General features: G+C 41.0%; 1 protein-coding gene across 1 annotated transcript in view; it reads left to right on the top strand.

Moving 5' to 3' along the window:
- The first annotated feature begins 8385 nt into the window (after positions 1 to 8385).
- Positions 8386 to 18526, top strand: part of LOC134443778 (NACHT, LRR and PYD domains-containing protein 3-like) — a 24448-nt gene continuing 14307 nt past the window's right edge. Inside the window, exons 1-4 of the mRNA XM_063193372.1 lie at positions 8386 to 8448; positions 8916 to 9111; positions 15827 to 17627; positions 17873 to 18046. Of these exons, the coding sequence (XP_063049442.1) occupies positions 8386 to 8448; positions 8916 to 9111; positions 15827 to 17627; positions 17873 to 18046 (2234 nt within the window). The remainder of the gene's footprint in view (positions 8449 to 8915; positions 9112 to 15826; positions 17628 to 17872; positions 18047 to 18526) is intronic.

Here is an 18526-nt window from a genome sequence, read left to right on the forward strand (position 1 = left end):
CCATCCTCTGGAGCCTCGTGTTCAGTGGCTGCCTGTCCATGAGTAGCCTTGGCTTGCTGTTTTACTTCTATGATCCACTGCTCTAATGTGGACAAAAAGCTCTCATATTTGGTGAGATTAGGCTCACTCCAATACTGCTGGTCAGCTTTTCCTTCTTCTTCTGGCAACAGTTCACTTATTGCATTATTCACTTCGATAAACTCATTCAGTAATTTTGAGTATTCTCTCAAGTGATCCTTCTCTACGACATGTGCGTTGGAATCATCACTCATTCATTTTTCAATTTCCTCTGCTTTGGAGACAAGGTGTGCTAAAACACGTTTTCTTTGAGTCATGTGCTTATCAAGCTTCTCTTCAAGTGCCTTTGCAGTTAACTTGATCTTTCTTTTAGTGTCTTGCTCGACATTGTCATCCATCTTGGTTCCTCTCTCAGACATTTCAAATGACTATTTGTGTTAGATAAGTCTCAGCAAACTCTTGCACACTTCTGAAATCCAAATAAGCTTTCCTTTAATCTTAAAACATGTAGTTTTCCAAAGCAAGATTGAAGGCTTTATTTCCAGAGGCAAACTTGAGCTTCTTCTTAGCTGAATATGACTTGCTAACAGTAGCATGTTTCCAGCACCGTCATGTATGGCTTCTTAATTAGCAGAGTAGCACACGTGAAACTTTGAATATGATGACTCAGCCGCGTTACTTGGCGTCGGCAATTACAGTGAAACTACAGTGGAACACTCGTGCATTTTCTCTCATTACTGACAAGTCTGAAGCGTTGCTTATTTGTTCATTCGAATTTGACTTTTTTGTACTCATCCTACATCATTGAAGTCGTCTGGGAATCCGATGGTTTGAACCGCGGTCACTCTTCCACGTAGACAGGTCATCAGCTGGGAAAATTAGGCCTTTCGTCCTACCGCACTTTTCTCTGTGGATTACTGACCAGAAGCCCTATTGGAAGAAATTAAAACATGGGGCCACGTCAATTTTTGCTCAGAATTCAATATGGCCCATTTTTCAGTTAAATTTTCCTATTTCCTTACAGACGTGAGTATAAAGGTTGTCTAGAAAAAGGCATGAATATATATACAGTGGGTGGACAAAATAACTGAGACACCTGTCATTTTAGTGTCATTTAGTTCCTCTTGCATCCACAGTTAATCCTGTTGGATGTGGTTCATCCTTCTTGGTGGTATGCAGACATTACCTTGGATACTGTGGCTCTTGATACATCACAAAGACTTGCTGTCTCGGTCAAAGATGCAACAGTTACACAGAATTTCTCCTTTTTGAACTCTGACATGTCACCCATAATGTTGTGTGCATTGCAAAATTTTGAGCAAAACTGTGCTCTTACCCTGCTAATTGAACCTTCACACTTCACTTTACTGGTGCAATGTGCCATTAATGAAGATTGGCCAACAGGCTGGTCCACTTGAGCCATTAAACTTCCAACACTAAAATGACAGGTGTCTCAGTTATTTTGTCCACCCCCTGTATCTTGCCACTTTGAAATATCCAAAGGAATGTTGTCAAATGATTGAATTTCACAAACAAGGCATATTGTCCTGCCAAACTGTGTGTGTGTGTGTGTGTGTGTGTGTGTGTGTGTGTGTGTGTGTGTGTGTGTGTGTGTGTGTGTGTGTGTGTGTGTGTGTGTGTGTGTGTGTGTGTGTGTGTGTGTGTGTGTGTGTGTGCGTGCGTGCGTGTCTGTGTGTGTGTGTGTGTGTGTGTGTTTGTGCGTTTGTATGTGTGTGTACGTGTGCCTGAGTGCGCTTTTCTCAAGTGTGTGTGGCCAGTGTGCTTCTTTACATACACTGACATAGACACAGTAGACCGGGTGTGTGTGTGTGTTGGGGGGGGTAAGGTGGGGGGGTAGGGGGAACCAAATGATGTGGAGGAGCAGGGGGATGTATGATGGGGGTAGGGGGGCAGAGTGGGGTTGGGGGGGAATGAGTCGGGGTTGAATTAGGAGGTGGGGGGGCAGAATAGTGTGTGGGGGGTTCGGGGGGGCAGAATAATGTGTGTGTGTGTGTGTGGGGGGGTGGTAAGTTGAGTCGGGGGGGGGGTGGGGGGGGGGGTTGACCTGCCAAATTTTTCACATTGGGTGGGGGATGGGCGAGTATTTTGTGGGGGGGTGGGGGAAGAATGAGTCAGGGGGGTTGAGCGTGGGGGGCAGAATAGTGGAGGGTGAGTGAGGGGTGGAGGGGCAGAGTAGCATGGGGGGATGAGTGAGGGGGTGGAGGAGGCAGAATAGAGTGTGGGGGAAAGACACTGTAGAGCAGGGGAAAGATGAGCGGGGGATACGCGTGGGCACACACGCACGCACACTCACCCAAAAAAATGTAGGCCTGAAAAACTTTTGGTCAGAAATCTAATGTGAAAAGTTTGGCAGATCAATAGCCTTTTTTCAGCAGTCAACTGTGTATGTGTAATTCAATCATTTTCTGACAACAGTCCTTAGGATATTGTCTATAGGAAATTTACATCTTTCTGTTGCCAACCTTTGTACTCACGTCTGTAGATAGGAGATTTCACTGAAAATAGGTTATCTTTATTGATAATTATGGTCTTACAGTATTGAGAAAAATGTATGAAAGTCTGCCATTCTGAAAAACAGAGAATATTTTGAATTTTGGAGCACATTTGAGATGGCAACCAGCTGGTGAATCTTTTTCAATAGGCCTTCTGGTCTGTAATCCACCGTGAAAACCCTGACAGGACAATAGGCCTAATTTTCGCAGCCATAGACTCTGTATGTGCATTTCAATCATTATTTTCAGCACTTTCCTTTGGATATTGCAAGGTGGCGAACTTTATTTTAGTTTAGTCAACCTTTGTAAACATGTATGTAAGGAAATAGGACAGAATAGTGCTGAAAGTAGTTCATCGTTCATGAATATCACCTTATAGTACAATGTAATAATGCATGAAAACAAGTCATTTTGGGAAATGGCGGCCATATTGAATTCTGAGCAAAAATTGACGTGGCCCCATGTTTTAATTTCTTCCAATAGGGCTTCTGGTCAGTAATCCACAGAGAAAAGTGCGGTAGGACGAAAGGCCTAATTTTCCCAGCTGATGACCTGTCTATCGAGACGTCTGGCTTCCTCCATGAAGGCGACCCAACGTGATGCTTCCCTCGGTTTCCCTTCGATTCTTTTCTCGCCCTCGGCGACGCTGTTTCTACTATTGTAGTGGCTAAATGGCTGACCATTTCTTACTTAAGATCCATGCAAATAACCACTCAGTCAGACGGAAAGAACGAGTCTACGTGTGTTATAGTTTGAACGACGGTAAAAACAGTGTGCTCGCCCGTCTTTATCTGAAGAACTCAACATATGACAAACACACAGCAGATTTCACATTCCTAGATGCGCACGAGCTCCAAACGTCATCGCTCAGCGTCAGTTCCTATTGGCTAAACATTCCAGATTCTTCTAGATAATTCCAAGCATTAACCAAAGGCAGATTAACTGAGAGGAAATTCTAAACATTAAATAGGTAATGTAGTTCAAATACAATCACAAAATCTATAATATACAAGTACCAAATATATACAAAAATAATAACTAAACATGAGCACAAATTGCTGAATAGAAAATGGCACCAACAAGACCTGTCTCATATTCTGTCTGGCCTTCTTCTTCTGGTCCAAGATGCACTCGAGTAAATACAGGCCGCGACCAATATTAGGTGGATTTACGAGGATGTACGGTAAGTAGTAAGTGCCAGAATACAATATGTACCAGCTCCCGACACAACCCAGACAGCAAAATGGGTCTGGCCCAGATCTGTGACAGATGTTGGCAGGCATTTGGGCCAGGTCCGCAATCCTGGTCTGGCCCGGTTTCTTATTTTACAATGGCGCTGAGCTGGAACAGGTCCGGATTATGGATCCGGAATGGATCTGGCCCAGGTCCAATCCACATGTTTGAAATTTGTGGCGGACCTGGGCCAGATCTGGCCCAGGTCCGTAATACACATCTGTGTGAACAAACTCTTAACAGTGTGAAAGCAGATGTGGAATAAGGGTCCCTATTCTAAAGTGAGGTATTGCTTTGGGGGCCCCAGCACTACCTAATAATCTCCCCCCCCCCCCCCCCCCCCCCCCCCCCCCCCCCCCCCCCCCCCCCCCCCCCCCCCCCCCCCCCCCCACCCCCCCTCGCGACCTAGGGCCACCACAATACCCAGGCCCGCACTACCAAGAACATTGACACACCGAATCTGGGACAAATGTATCCAACTGGTCAGAAGTTAGAAAAAACAAATATTCGGCCATCTTGAATTCAGCCAGTGTTGACCTCCAAAATCTAATCAGTTCATGGACCTACCCTAGCGCATCAACACACCAAATCTGGGACAAATCCATCCATCCGGACAGAAGTTATGGGTCAAACAGAAATTCAGCCATCTTGAAAGGTCTGGTCTCTGAAATCTAATTATTTCATGAACCTACCCCAGAGCATTAACACACCGAATCTGAGACCAATCCAACCATCCGTTCAAAAGTTATCACGTTAACACAAAAGACCTAGGGCCTCATTTATAACGGGTGCGTACGCACAAAAGACTGCGCACGCCAAGTTCACCGCAAGGTTTGGTATTTATAGAAAAAGAACTTGGCGGTAAACATGCGCAGCTCCACGCAAAGTTTGACCCATGCGTAGGCACTAAACAAAAGACCAAACGCGGAAAGCGCGACCTCGGGAGGTAGCTGGAAGAACGACCCGAAATTGGTTGAAGAAAAAAAATCAAAGGTCACGTGTCACGATAGCCACTTTAGTTAATCCAGTTCGCAACGAAAACGCGGTTGTTTGTTGTTTGGTAATGGTGGAAAATAATAAGTAGGCCTACCTGGCCTATCCATAGCCACATGCATGTAATAGACGCTTGAAATTGTACGTATAGGCCTACGTTACATTTGGAAATACCCTAGGCTACATTAGGCTATATTAACAATAACCACGGACCTTTCCAGTATCGGGCTCGTATCGGTAGGCTATAAAGTGTTCCGAGTCTGCAAGGAATTACGTCAACATTTAAGCCAGTTGCAGAATCATCTGCTCGAGTCCCAAGTGCATCTGTAATGGTTGATTTTCTCAGCCATACAGGCAAGCGCAAGTGCCATAATGGACAGCTTCGTTTCTCTTGTTGCATGTCATTTCTTTTCCATGCGGTTATTCGTCATCAAAGCAGAGGTGTGCATTTGACAGCTGGTCTTATACACTGATAATGTACGTTTATAATACACACATTTAATAAATAGGCCTACAGACTAGAAAATGCCCATATGTCATGCTGTCTGTGAATATGTCGATCGACAGTTGGGGCGTCGCTTTGAACTGAAAGCAGACAGCTGCGCGCAGTGACCAACGGCGATTGTTGAAAAAAGTTTAAACCCGGTCCATATGAGGTGCGATGAGACAGCGAATAGATTTTCTACCGGTGAATTTCACATGGGGACATGCCATGTGAGATGTTTCCTTGACGCAGCTATTTTTCCCTTTGTTCACAACTCAATTAATACTAGAATACATGTCCATTACTTGGCAGGTTCATGTCCATGCCATCCTTATTTTATTTATTTTTTACTTCTGGTATAGCGTGATTTTTGTCAACTTAACCATCCACATGCTGCAATTCAAGGTTTTATTTCTGTAGCCTACGACTTCCCAAACTTAACCGCTCCACTTTGCCCAACGTTCTCTAGGCCTATCTAATAAAACTGTTTGCTCCACATGTGGTAAATAGGCTATCTCGTCTGCTTTCCGCACGCCGTCCACAGATATAAATATTCATTTTGGGCGTTTCACTGAATATTCATAGATAATTATGGGTGTGTCCACAGGTGCGCACATTTGCCGCAATTTCAGAGTCAGTTGGGATTTCGGAAAATCGACGTGGAACGTGCGTGCGCCATGCTTTATAAATCTGAATATTTTCTTGCGCACGCACATCCTGAGTTTCGTGCGTGCGCCATCTTTTGGCGCATTCCTTCCGCAAAGTTTTATAAATGAGGCCCCTAATGCGGCGGCGGATACTTCAGTGGCGGCGCACGCAAAACCATTACATCCCCGACGCTCCGCGTTTTGGGTATGTACGTAATTCACTGATTCTTGAAAGTTTGGCAAAAACATGTCCCAGCAGTAAAATGCTAATTCTGTTGAAAGAACAAAATGAATCCAGGTAATGGCCAAGGGGTCTGTTACACAAATGGAGCGTTCTTTGAAATATTTAAGTGTAATTTTATTACTTTTCATGGCTATAAACCTGTCCACACCCTGTAAAAACGCCTGTGCCAAGGACTGGCATCATCATTTCAATTGACTTAAAATACAACAATCTCTAACAGAATTGAACAATATCACCATGATGTGGCAGACCATATTAAAGTTGTTCTACAGATGTGCACATAGTGCATGTAAAACAATATTTGAAGAGTTCAGATGCAAAACCCCCTAACTCCATTTCTGAAGACCTGCACTTCTATATTTTTAGAGAACCCCGTTGTTGGTTTGGTTTACATTTATGTACTTGATAATACATATAAATAGTTATATTACATAAATACAATTTTGAAATATGCAATTTTGATAGCGTTGTATTAAATAAAAATGAATTAGGATTTTTTTTTTTAAAGTCACTTAGGGGGTTTTGCATCTGAACTCTTCATTTACTATTATTTTCTGATTGCTGAATATGTGTACAGCATATTGGTCACCACCGTCAGATTTTTTCTAAATGACAATAAAATCAGGTATGCACAAGGTCATTTTCATTACTGAGGACCCCTTTTCAAACCTTTAGCTCTACTGCATACTTCACCATCACTGAAGCTCCTATAAGTTTACTATTTTGTCCTCAATATGTTTGGACACTGGTACTGTCCCAACCATAAACTGTCAACACCGTCGGGGGTTTTAATAGTATTATATTACATTAATGTTAATTAACATATACTTTCTCAGAAAAGGTATGAAGCACCCAAGAAACAGAGCGAAAATGAAATGGCTAATGTGAACAAACAATGCATAATATGTAAAAGAGTGTTTTTTTGTCTCACACCGTCAGATGTCACCACCGTCAGATTTTGTTCCGCTCATCATCGTGTTCCATATTTTACTTAATTGTGCTGGTTAATGAAACATTACTAGGCATGTTAGTAATAATTGTGATCCAAAATGATACTCTAGCCACCACTGAGGTGCATTTGGAGGACTTTTTGTCAGAAAACCTGACGGTGGTGACATCTGATGGAGTTCACCAAAAACACATGTTTTACATGTTTTAGGAATATGCATACAATACGTATGTATCTACAGTTATGTTGAATTGTTAAAGTAATTCACTTTAATACAGTAAACATATGTTTTTACTTCTAATTCTGTCTGCCGCTGTTGACAAAACAAGAAAGAGCCCATTTTATGAAAAATGTTAAACATGGGGAGCTTGGGCAATACATTCACTGCACAGCCAAGACCTAAATTTATGATAATACACCTCTATATTTTGGATTTGAACAACTTAAAACCTGTTTTTGCCACATTTTCAAGAACCAATGGCCTACTTCCTAGAGAATCTAACTAATGAAGAAAAAACACATGTACAAACATACTGTGCACACACAAAAATAAAGTGTTTATGCAAGATGCCATTGACTTGAGAGGGCTATTTATTTTGCTAAATGCAGGTACAAATTAGGCCACTTTCACCACTCTCAGATTACTGTCACCACCGTCAGTTCTTAAGTCACCACCGTAAGAAGGAGTTTTGGACATTTTAAATGAATGTGCTTACAACATTTTCCTTAGGAGTTGTTGAATTATCATAGTAATAGCCAATTTAAGCCTACAGGAATATTTGTGAAATAACAAAAAAATGTTTGTTCTATTTAGACGTTAAGTAAGCATCGTATGACCGTACATATTTTAAAATTAGAACACATGAAACAGTATTAAAATAGAACAAAAGTGAATTTTCAACATTTAAAGGCATATGTGTGAACCAAAAAATACACATAATCACTTAAAAACTCCAGATACATAAGCAACCAAATCAATACAATTTTAATTACTTTTAATTGTGTCTGACGGTGTTGACAAAAAACAAGGTATGATCGGAGAAAAGCCTGATTTCTGAAAAAAATACAAAATGGGGAGATTGGCCTTGTGCATTTCTGAAAAGCCAAGACCTTAGTCTACGAGGATATACCATATCATTTTGTAATTCACTTTGTTTTTTTTCTGTCAACATTACAACCTGTTTTAGCCACTTTCTCAAGAATCAGTGCATTATCAGAAGTTGTTTTTTTAATGTTGCCACTATTGAGTACAACATGATACACATATCATCAGATGTGCTTTACCCTTCATCAGGGAACAAGAAATGAGATGGGAACCAGAAACCAGTGGACAGGATAAGCAAGGGAGTCTGCATTATATTTTTGAGGTAAGAGAATCTGCAGTTTCCATCTGCCTTCACAGAGTATCTAAACATCTGTATAACTTGAAATATACAGAAGCCCAGACTGTATAATGATGGATTGATTGATTGTTTATGAGTTCAAACCCCTCATCTTCCTTTTTTAATACATAATACATGGGTGATATTTTTAATTGTTTTAATTGTGTTAAATTGTGATCAAGTACTGTAAAATTGAAGGCTTTTTTGTGTATCAAGTGAATTGTGGTAGTTGAGCATATCATGACAGTGCAATGTAAAATATAACACAAACTTTGCTGGAATGTGAAATTGCTTCTAACCTAACTTAAATGAAATTCATTGCTTGTTTTTTTTTATAATTGTATATGAAGATGAACATGAATTGGTAAAAAAAAATGTTTGAAGGAAGGGAATATATTAGCCTGTCACACCTGAATAGAAAATAGAAAATACTAACTGTATATTTGCATTAGGTGCTCGAGGAGAAGATCGTCACTTTTGTGAAGAAAGAACTACAGAGATATAAGCAGATTCTTAGTCCAGACTACAGAGTAAATATTGAGATGAAAGCAGAGGATGAGAGGGATGCCAGAGAAGGAGTTCTGAAGATGGCACTGCACTTCCTCCATAAGATGGAGCACCAGGATCTTGCTGATGAATTGAATGACAGTAAGAATGCTTTCGTCTTTGTTGGCAAGTACATTACTTGGGTGTCAAACTACTTTTTCATTTAATGTTCTTTTGTATTATTTTTCTCTCTTTTGAAAGACTTCATATGGGTAGATGACGTGACGTGTACATTTTGCTGTCACAAGCTCTTAAAATTAAGTAAATTCATGCGTTCGAAATAATAATAATAAAACAGCCTGATCTCCAAAAATTCCGTGCTCCTGGACACGGATGTTAAGGACACAAAATCTGTGTCCAGGAGCACGGATTTTGCCAAAATTCCGTGCTCCTGGACACGGAATTGTTTTCCGTGATGGGCACACAGAAGTGCTTTCTATATTCCCACAGCACTGTGTTAACTCTATCATTAGAAAATACATACCAAATGCTAATCCTAAGCAAAATAATGCTATAGCAATTTAAGTTGTACCCTGACCAAAACATTCCCTAACCTTAACCTGTCATTAAAGACATATTTTTGAGAAATACCTTTTCCAGTTGGTTGATAGGCTATCAAATTCATATAATGAATGAAAGAATACTAGCTGTGCCCAGACCAAAACAATCCCTAACCCTAACCTGTCAGTAAGAAATGTTTTTTTTTTTAGAAAAAATATTTGACTGAGGTCAAAGACTGTGGAAACATAGAGCTGTGGGAGTATAAAGAGAGCACTTCTGTGTGTCCATCACGGAAAACAATTCCGTGTCCAGGAGCATGGAAAACAATTCCGTGTCCAGGAGCAAGGCATTTAGCCAAAATCCCTGATCCTGGACATGGATTTCGTGTCCTTAACATCCGTGTCCAGGAGCACGGAATTTTGGAGATCATGTTGAATAAAACCAGAGTTTAAAGTGGTAGTTCGCTATTTTAGACATTAAGCCCTGTTTGTGCGACTTCTGGGGTGAAGTAGAGATGTTCTCATCACAATTTTGACATTTGGTGCTGAATGGAGCATTTGGGTATCCAAGACTGCAGCCCCCCCACCTTTACATTGACTCCAATAGAGCACTCAAGCAATCGATTATAAAATGGCATTAAACTTTTGTTTGAGAAGACATGGAACTCACCGTGTGGTCAGTGGTAGACAGCGATAAATTGACCCGAAAATTGCAGCGAAATATGCCTTCTAACTGTTGTTTAGCATTTGGCGGACCTATTTTTTTCCTGACGGAGAATAGCAGTAGACATCCAGCCAGTAGGTAGCGATAGTGTGTTGTTTATGTAGACATCAAGGAGCGAGGTAGAACGGCTATCTTTGAGCGGGACTGGCTACAAAAACTACAGATTGCATACAAACCATAGATAGTAACGTAAACAAACGCACCCCCATTTCCGGTCGCGCGGAGTAATACTAGTCAAACCAATACAATCAATGAAGACGGACAATAATGAATATATCTTCTCTGGAAGCGTATTTCGCGGTGATTTTCGAGCCAACGTATCGCTGCCCACCTCTGACCACTCGGTGAGTTTCATGTGTCTGCAAACGAAAGTTTAATGCCATTTTATGATCGATTGCTTGAGTGCTTCATTGGAGTCAATGTAAATGTGGGGGGGCTGCAGTCTTGAATACCCAAATGCTCCGTTCAGCACCAAATGTCAAAATTGTGATGAGAACATCTCTACTTCACCCCAGAAGTCACACAAACAAGGCTTAATGTCTAAAATAGCGAACTACCACTTTAAATAAGTATACCGTATTAGCCCGAATATAAGACGATCCTGGTTATAAGACGACCCCCCATTTTCAGGCTCATGTTTTGGGGAAAAAAGTTTTTTGAAGACTTAATATTGTTTCACATTGGAAACCTTTCTCAAAATGCAGTTTTTAATTTGTTGGAAAATCTGAGGCTTTTTACAGAAGAACAAATTTCACAATATAATTTTCATGGAATTTCCATGATATAAGAGCACAGATGGCTTTTCCTTTCTTTACTCACTTCACTTGTCAAGCGCCAATAGGCACCGTAACAGGCTACAGCCGTCTGGGCCCGCCTGTTTAAAGTGCGACGCAACATAGCCTACATTCAGAGTCTGCGCCAGCCAGGCAGGCAACCAGTCCAATAGAGATAGGCAATCTATTGTGCAATGCACAGATTTTGCGAAATGCTTCGTTGACAGCAATATCTAACCCGCAGCCGTCTCGCCAAATCGCCGTTCATTTTATTCATCCAAAGTTTTCCGTTGGACTGTAGAAACCGAACGTGACCAAAGGCAGAATGACGCATTGCACTTGAAACCCATGCGCTGCCTATCAGGACCACGTTGACCACCAAGTCCGATTGATATTCATTTCGTACCAAGGGTAAAACTCCTAGTGATTTTATATGAACAAGACAATCTCTTGCCCTAACCATTAGGCCTATTCTGTGTTGTTGCATCGTTGTGAGGCATATCGTCGCTTTGTCACGCACACACAGATGACCATTGATTGGCTTATGACAGCATCCAAAACTTAGCCTACAGGTTGTTCGTCAAATCACCCTTCATTTCTTTAGTTCTAGTGGCGTTATCGGCTGACCAGAGAGAACGACCAAAGCTTTCCTGATGAGACTGTAAAACCAAACACAAATAAAAGCAGAGCAACAAGCCGCGATTGACTTGTGTTTTCCCCCTTGCACTGTCGTCCGCATCGCGTTGACATTGACAGTTGATAGACGTGCGGTGCAACTGTCATAACGAAACAAGCATCTGCAAATTTGATATGGACAAAACAATCTCTTAACCCATCCATTATTGAGTTTTGTGGCATTGTTGTGAAGCATAGGCTAATGGCCGAATTCAGGTTAAGTTTAAAAAAAAAAACTTTTTCATTTATTTATTTATTTTTTACTTTTTTCTCTAGCGTGCGGAAATAAGACAACCCCCCTTTTTAAAGTACTATTTCTACCATGAAGACTCGAGAGGCAAACGAACGTTATTAACATTTATTGAACATTAGACATGATACAGGAATGCATAAAAGTTTGGCGAACAATAACACTTGATAAAATGCATGAATCAGTTTGGCGAAGGTTCCCGTCTTCGCGTTGAACTCCGGGATAGGACGGCATATCCTCCAGCGGAGATGGAGGCGGGCGTAGCCTGCCCCCTAACAGACGGGAACCTCTGGTGACGGTGGACGGAGGGGTGGTGGTGGCTTCAAAATCGGCTTAACTGAAAAGCGGAGAACAGAATGAGTGACAGCTATTTAAACAAACGTGAATGTGATCCATTGGCTGAGAGGTAACGATGCATGAGTGACGCGTAACGGGGGAACCCCCAATCTCGCGTTGTGATTGGTTGGCGATCCTGGGCAATGATGACGCATGTATGATCTGTCAAAAGGAAGATTTGTTGGTTGGCCTAGTAGGCTAAGTTTGACAGCCGAGAAATTCGAGTCTCCCTGGTAGAATTTACGCAAGCTCCCATTTTTAGAACAAAAACCACGTCTTATATTCGGGCCAATACGGTACTTAATTTTGAGTCAAATGCCACATTTGTCCTATGGTGGGACTATCACGAGCCTGGTTCTCCATATTATTACGTTTTTGAATAGATAATCAAAGCTCAGTCATTTCTCTAAACAATCCTGGCATGTTTTTCAAGGTGTCTATTTTGGCAAGTGGCAATGTTTAATGCTTTTCCCGTTTTTCTGAAACCATATGGACTTATGAAACTGTGTCACAGAAAACAATGTCCTGTTGTGTGACTGGTGTGACATCATATTTTTGGGTAATTCCGTGTATAATTATCTATTGTTGAAGCTCCAGATGTACATAAATTGTGAGTTTAGACCCTTAAGAAGCCAATGGCAAGGGTGGATTTTAGGTTAGGTGGATACCACAGTATGTATTAGTTTTGTAGTCCTTTGGTGTGACAGCCATAAAATGCATTTTGACATAGTGTATATTTTTATATATTTTTTTCTTATGTAGATGTATGCAAATGCATCTTACTAAAGGTGAAATTGTATTTCAGTTGTCAACGATACGGTTTTAAATTAACTCAAAAGCTCAAAAGTCCTATGGTGTGATGGTAAAAGTCCTATGGTGTGACACTTTGGAGTATCACACCAAAGGACAAACAGGTCACACCAAAGGACCAGATATCTGAGACATAGCTTTTAAAACAACTGGTAGTACATTTTTGTTTGTTTTGTTGTTTGACTAGATAAATATTGTTTATTCAAATTACTTATTCCTTTATTGACCATTGTAATTTATACCTTGATGCATTGTTGATGGATATTTACTGTTGATTTTAGATACTGTCAAAGGATATAACATGTCATTAATGGTGCTTTGAAACCATAAAATATAATGATAACAGTGAAGGAAAGATGTGTGAGAGAGTATAGAGAAGTATAGATGAATAAAATATGTTGTGGAGAGCTCAATATGCAGCATACATGTGCTGTTCAGCTTGAGATACCAAACAGGCACTGGTCACTACACACTACAGGTTCAATGGTGTGACATTCATACCTACAAAGAGGATGAGGTGTGATGATCATGCCAATGTCACAATTCAGTATGTCTCTGCAGGTTACGTTTAATGACCGCATGGCTGTCATTAAGTGTTACGAAAGGCTGATGATCTATGACTCAAAGACTTATAAGTGTAAAGTGTAGGTCCATATTGACTACAACATTACATTATGATCAAAATACAAAATAAACATGTTGATACATTTGTTTCTGGCTCAGTTTTGCATTTCTGTCCTTTAGCGTGACATGAATGTCCTACGGTGTGACATTTTTTAAACGCTCAAATATTTGTTTGAGCTTAACAACATGTTTGATAAACACTGAATATTGCATTAGGGAGGAACAAATTATCATCTCTGAAATGTTAGTAGAAATTCCAACAATCTTGAACATTTAAAAAGAAAGATATCCCTATATTTCCTCAAAGCTTTCTAATAAGCTCACCTCTAATGGAAAAAAATTATGAAATGGTAATTTCTCATTCAATTAAGACTTTAAAAAATTGCAATAAATATGAGGAGTGTAACAGTTTTCATAAAACTCACTCCATCAAGCCATTGCTACATTAGTTAATATATATATATAGTTCTTAACATCACACCAAAGGACATATTTTCAGCAAATTGCTTTATCGACGTAAATAAATAATCACAGGGCTCTAGAGTGCGACCAATTTGGTCGCACATGCGCCCTAATATTTTAATAGTGCAACTAAAAAAACCCGGAGGTCGCACTGGTGCTACCAGCCTTTCGGGAAAAAAAACATGCAACTCTGAAAGTCCACTTGGGTTCTGTTTGCGCCCCATATGGTGAATTGAGGAAGAGCGGAGCCTTCATCTGGTTGGTCGTAGTCCAGTGTGTGTGTGGGCGTGGGCGTGCACGTCTCCCCGTCAGTACTAAAAGATAAGCTATTAGCTAAGAGAACAATGCGGAGCTAGTGCGAGATATAAGTTAACATTTGGTGAGTCAGAATGACTTAAGAACTTTGGACAACTTTTCGTCAACTTAAAGCCAACAGAACAATTTGAAGATCCGTGCCAATACTCTGACACGGAGCAAACGCCATCATGTTCGGTGAATGAGAATGTGCCAAACACTGAGCCACAGCTCGTAGCTAAAAAGCCGAAAGTATTTCCCTTTCAGAAAGAGTGGCAGTTTCCCTGGCTACAATATGACAAAGGCTAAAACGTGATGCACGGCATCTATTGCAAAATGCGGAGATGCGATAGTTGGTAACAGGTCGGCTGCAAAACATCTCGCATTGAAACGTTGAAAAAGCGCAGTGCCTCAATAAACACTCAACATTCCGTGATAAAAGCACTGCAGTGACCCACTGCCCTTCAGCGGCAGGCAGCATCAAACAGGACCTCAGAGGAGGCCGCGGTGATAAGTTCAAAATAGCTTAACGTCGAGAAGGAAGAGATTTAATTCACGAAGTCAAAGTCAGAAATAATTCTTCAATCTCCATGAAAAATAGAATCGACCCACAGCAACAATGTGGCGCGTGGTCATAGCAGACATTAGACATAGTAGCAGACATGGCAGAAGACGCCTGTGGAAATCGCAATCTCTTGACATTGCCACATTGCGTCGTCATTATTTACGCCCGTATCTTGCTGAGAGGAAGACCACCAGTGTACATAGCCTACTTATTATTGGGCACATGGAGGTGGAGCATGCCCATGCCCAAGTTAAGCATGTCATTTTGACTGTGTCAATAATGTGCCTATTTTATCTTATTACTGAAATGAAAAATAAATAGAAATAAATCCAAAATGTGAAAGTAGACTATAGGCTATTGCAGAAGTAGGCCTGTAACTTACTGTTGTTAGCCATTTATTTACCAATGAATATACAGCAGGCAGCTATTTAAAATAGGCTAATAATAATAGCAATAACAACAACAACAACAAGCATTTTAAAACATTGTAAACTGCGATGGAATATGTTAGGAAAATTGGGTGCACCCAACTTTTGTGCTGGTGCACCCTAGAAAAAAAGTTGGGCGCATCAGTGCAACCAGTGCAAAAAGTCCAGAGCACTGAATCAATTAATAGATCAACAATTTGACCACTTGGAGTTTTTGAAAGATGAATTGCTGCACTATGTAGACATATACTTTCCCCCCCTTATAAACAATGTTTTGTGAAAAAAATGTTTTTTAATGCCTATCTGTCATCTACCCATATGTTCATATTTTCCGTTTTCACAATAGATGTGTGTTTTTTGCTTGTTTTTACAATAGATGAGATGAATGTGGGTTGTCAGAAGGATTTAAAAAGAAATCTGAAGAACAAGTACCAGAGTGTGTTCGAAGGGATAGCCAAACAGGGAAGTTCTGTTCTGCTAGAAAAGATCTACACAGATCTCTACATCACTCAGGGAGAAAGTGGGAAAGTCAATGAGGAGCATGAGGTCAGGCAGATTGAGTACAGATCCAAGAAACCAGCTGGACAGGACAGACCAATCAAATGTGTTGACATCTTCAAGCCTTCATCAATTCATGACAAACCAATCAGAAGAGTTCTCACAAAGGGGGTGGCTGGCATTGGCAAAACTATCTCTGTGCAAAAGTACATCCTGGACTGGGCTGAGGGAAACAACAACCAAGATATCAAGTTCATCTTCCCACTGTGCTTTCGGGAGCTCAACATCATGAAAGAAAACAAATACTCTTTAATGGATCTTCTTCACCACTTCTTTCCAGAGCTAAAGGAATTCAAATTTGTCTGCCAGAAAAAGTATAAAGTGCTGTTTGTCCTTGATGGTCTGGATGAGTGTCGACTTCAACTTGACTTTCAGACAAATGAGAGTTTAACTGACATGACAGAAGTTAAATCATTGGATGTAATCTTGACAAACCTCATCAAGGGAAATCTGTTCCCCTCTGCTCTACTTTGGATAACCTCTCGACCAGCAGCAGCCGGCACAATCCCTGCTGAGTGTGTTGACCTGGTGACAGAAGTGCAAGGGTTCAATGACTCCCAAAAGGAAGAGTACTTCAGGAAGAGGATCAGTGATGAAAGGTGTGCAAGCAAAATCATTTCACACATTAAATCATCAAGGAGCCTCCACATCATGTGCCACATACCTGTGTTCTGCTGGATTGCTGCTATGGTTCTTCAGATAATTTATTCCACAGGCCACAAACAAATACCAAAGACTTTGACGGAGATGTACACATTTTTCCTCATGTTTCAAACCAGACAGAGAAGCGCCAAATTTGACAATCTGCAAGACCCTGAGCCACAATGGAACCATGAGCTAATCCTCCGTCTTGGAAAGCTGGCCTATGAACAGTTAGAGAAGGGCAACCTGATCTTTTATGAAGAAGACCTCAGAGAATGTGACATTGATGTCAAAGAGGCAACAATATGCTCTGGGATGTGCACCCAGATCTTCAGAGAAGAATCCGGCATCTTTCTAGGAACAGTGTTCTGCTTTGTGCATCTCAGTATCCAGGAGTATCTTGCTGCTCTGTATGCATTTCTGATGATGGTGAATGAAGGTAATGACATAATATCCCCACAGCATGCCCATCAAAAAACAGAGTCCATGACCATCTTGCAGAAGAGTGCTGTGGACAAAGCTTTGATCTATGACGATGGACGCTTTGACCTCTTCCTTCGATTCCTTCTTGGACTCTCTCTGGAGTCAAATCAAACTCTCCTGCGTGGTCTGGTGAGTAGAAGACAAGTGGGTGTAATGGACAAGATCAGGACAGTTTTTGTCCGGGCTGGCAATGATAAAACAATCAGGTACATTAAGAACAAGATCAGGGAGGCCCCTTCCCCAGAAAGGATGATCAACCTCTTCCACTGTCTGAATGAACTCAATGACCACTCCTTAGTGGAGCAGATCCAGAGCTACCTCATTGCAGGAAAACTTTCAAAAGCCAAACTCACACCTGGCCAGTGGTCAGCTCTAGTGTTTGTACTCCTGACATCAGACCAGAATCTGGATGTGTTTGACCTGAAGAAGTTCATCAGGTCTGATGAAGCTCTCCTGAGGCTGAAGCCAGTAGTGGAGGAATCCAACACAACCCTGTAAGTAAAACATAAATCTATCAGATGTACTACATTAGCTTTATAGATAACTCTGATACTAGAACTGTCTTGCACATGGCACCTGTCAAATAAACTAATAGATTAAACTAAGTCAAATGCCTCGTTGAACAAATGATTACTTCTGTTTTGTTGAGTACATTTGCCACAACATTAGCATGCAGTATATACAGCATCACAATGCTTTTATTATGTCTTCTAGTTACTGGTGGTCTTTTCCCCTTCAGGCTTGATAGCTGTGGGCTCACATCACAGAGCTGCACAACACTATCGTCCATCCTCTGCAAAGAATCATCAAATCTCAGAAACCTGGATCTTAGTGACAACTGCATTGGAGATGTTGGAGTCAAGAATCTGTGCAGTGGACTGAAGAACCCAAACTGTGCCCTGACAACTCTGAGGTTAGGTCTTGGTTAGGTGCATTTGGCCTCTTACAGGTGTCTAGCACCCTCATTTGTCCTTTCGCCCTCTTTTTGGGACTGAGTGACTGATTACTGACGCTGACACTGCATGCACACACGCTTGACAAAACTCACCATGGATCCTCTAGACATTTGGCCATTTAGAAATAAGCAATATTTGCTAAGTGTATTTCATCTTTGTGTCCCTCCTTTATAGTGGTGTGTATTGGCACTGCCCTCATGACTCGATTCGATTACGATTCGGGAGGTTTCGATTCGATTCAATCCTACGTTGCATTGCAATGCATCACATTTCTACGTACTGAAAGAAAAGCAAATGTTTTATCAGTCATGATGAGACAATACAAGTAGCATCGATTCTGGAACTTGCTGCATTTAATTGAATCGTCCATGCCCCGCATTGCATCGATTATTGTTGACACCACAACTCTTTTATATTTCACCCAAATACATTATATT

This window comes from Engraulis encrasicolus, unplaced genomic scaffold (assembly GCF_034702125.1).
Source record: "Engraulis encrasicolus isolate BLACKSEA-1 unplaced genomic scaffold, IST_EnEncr_1.0 scaffold_36_np1212, whole genome shotgun sequence".
NCBI lineage: Eukaryota > Metazoa > Chordata > Actinopteri > Clupeiformes > Engraulidae > Engraulis > Engraulis encrasicolus.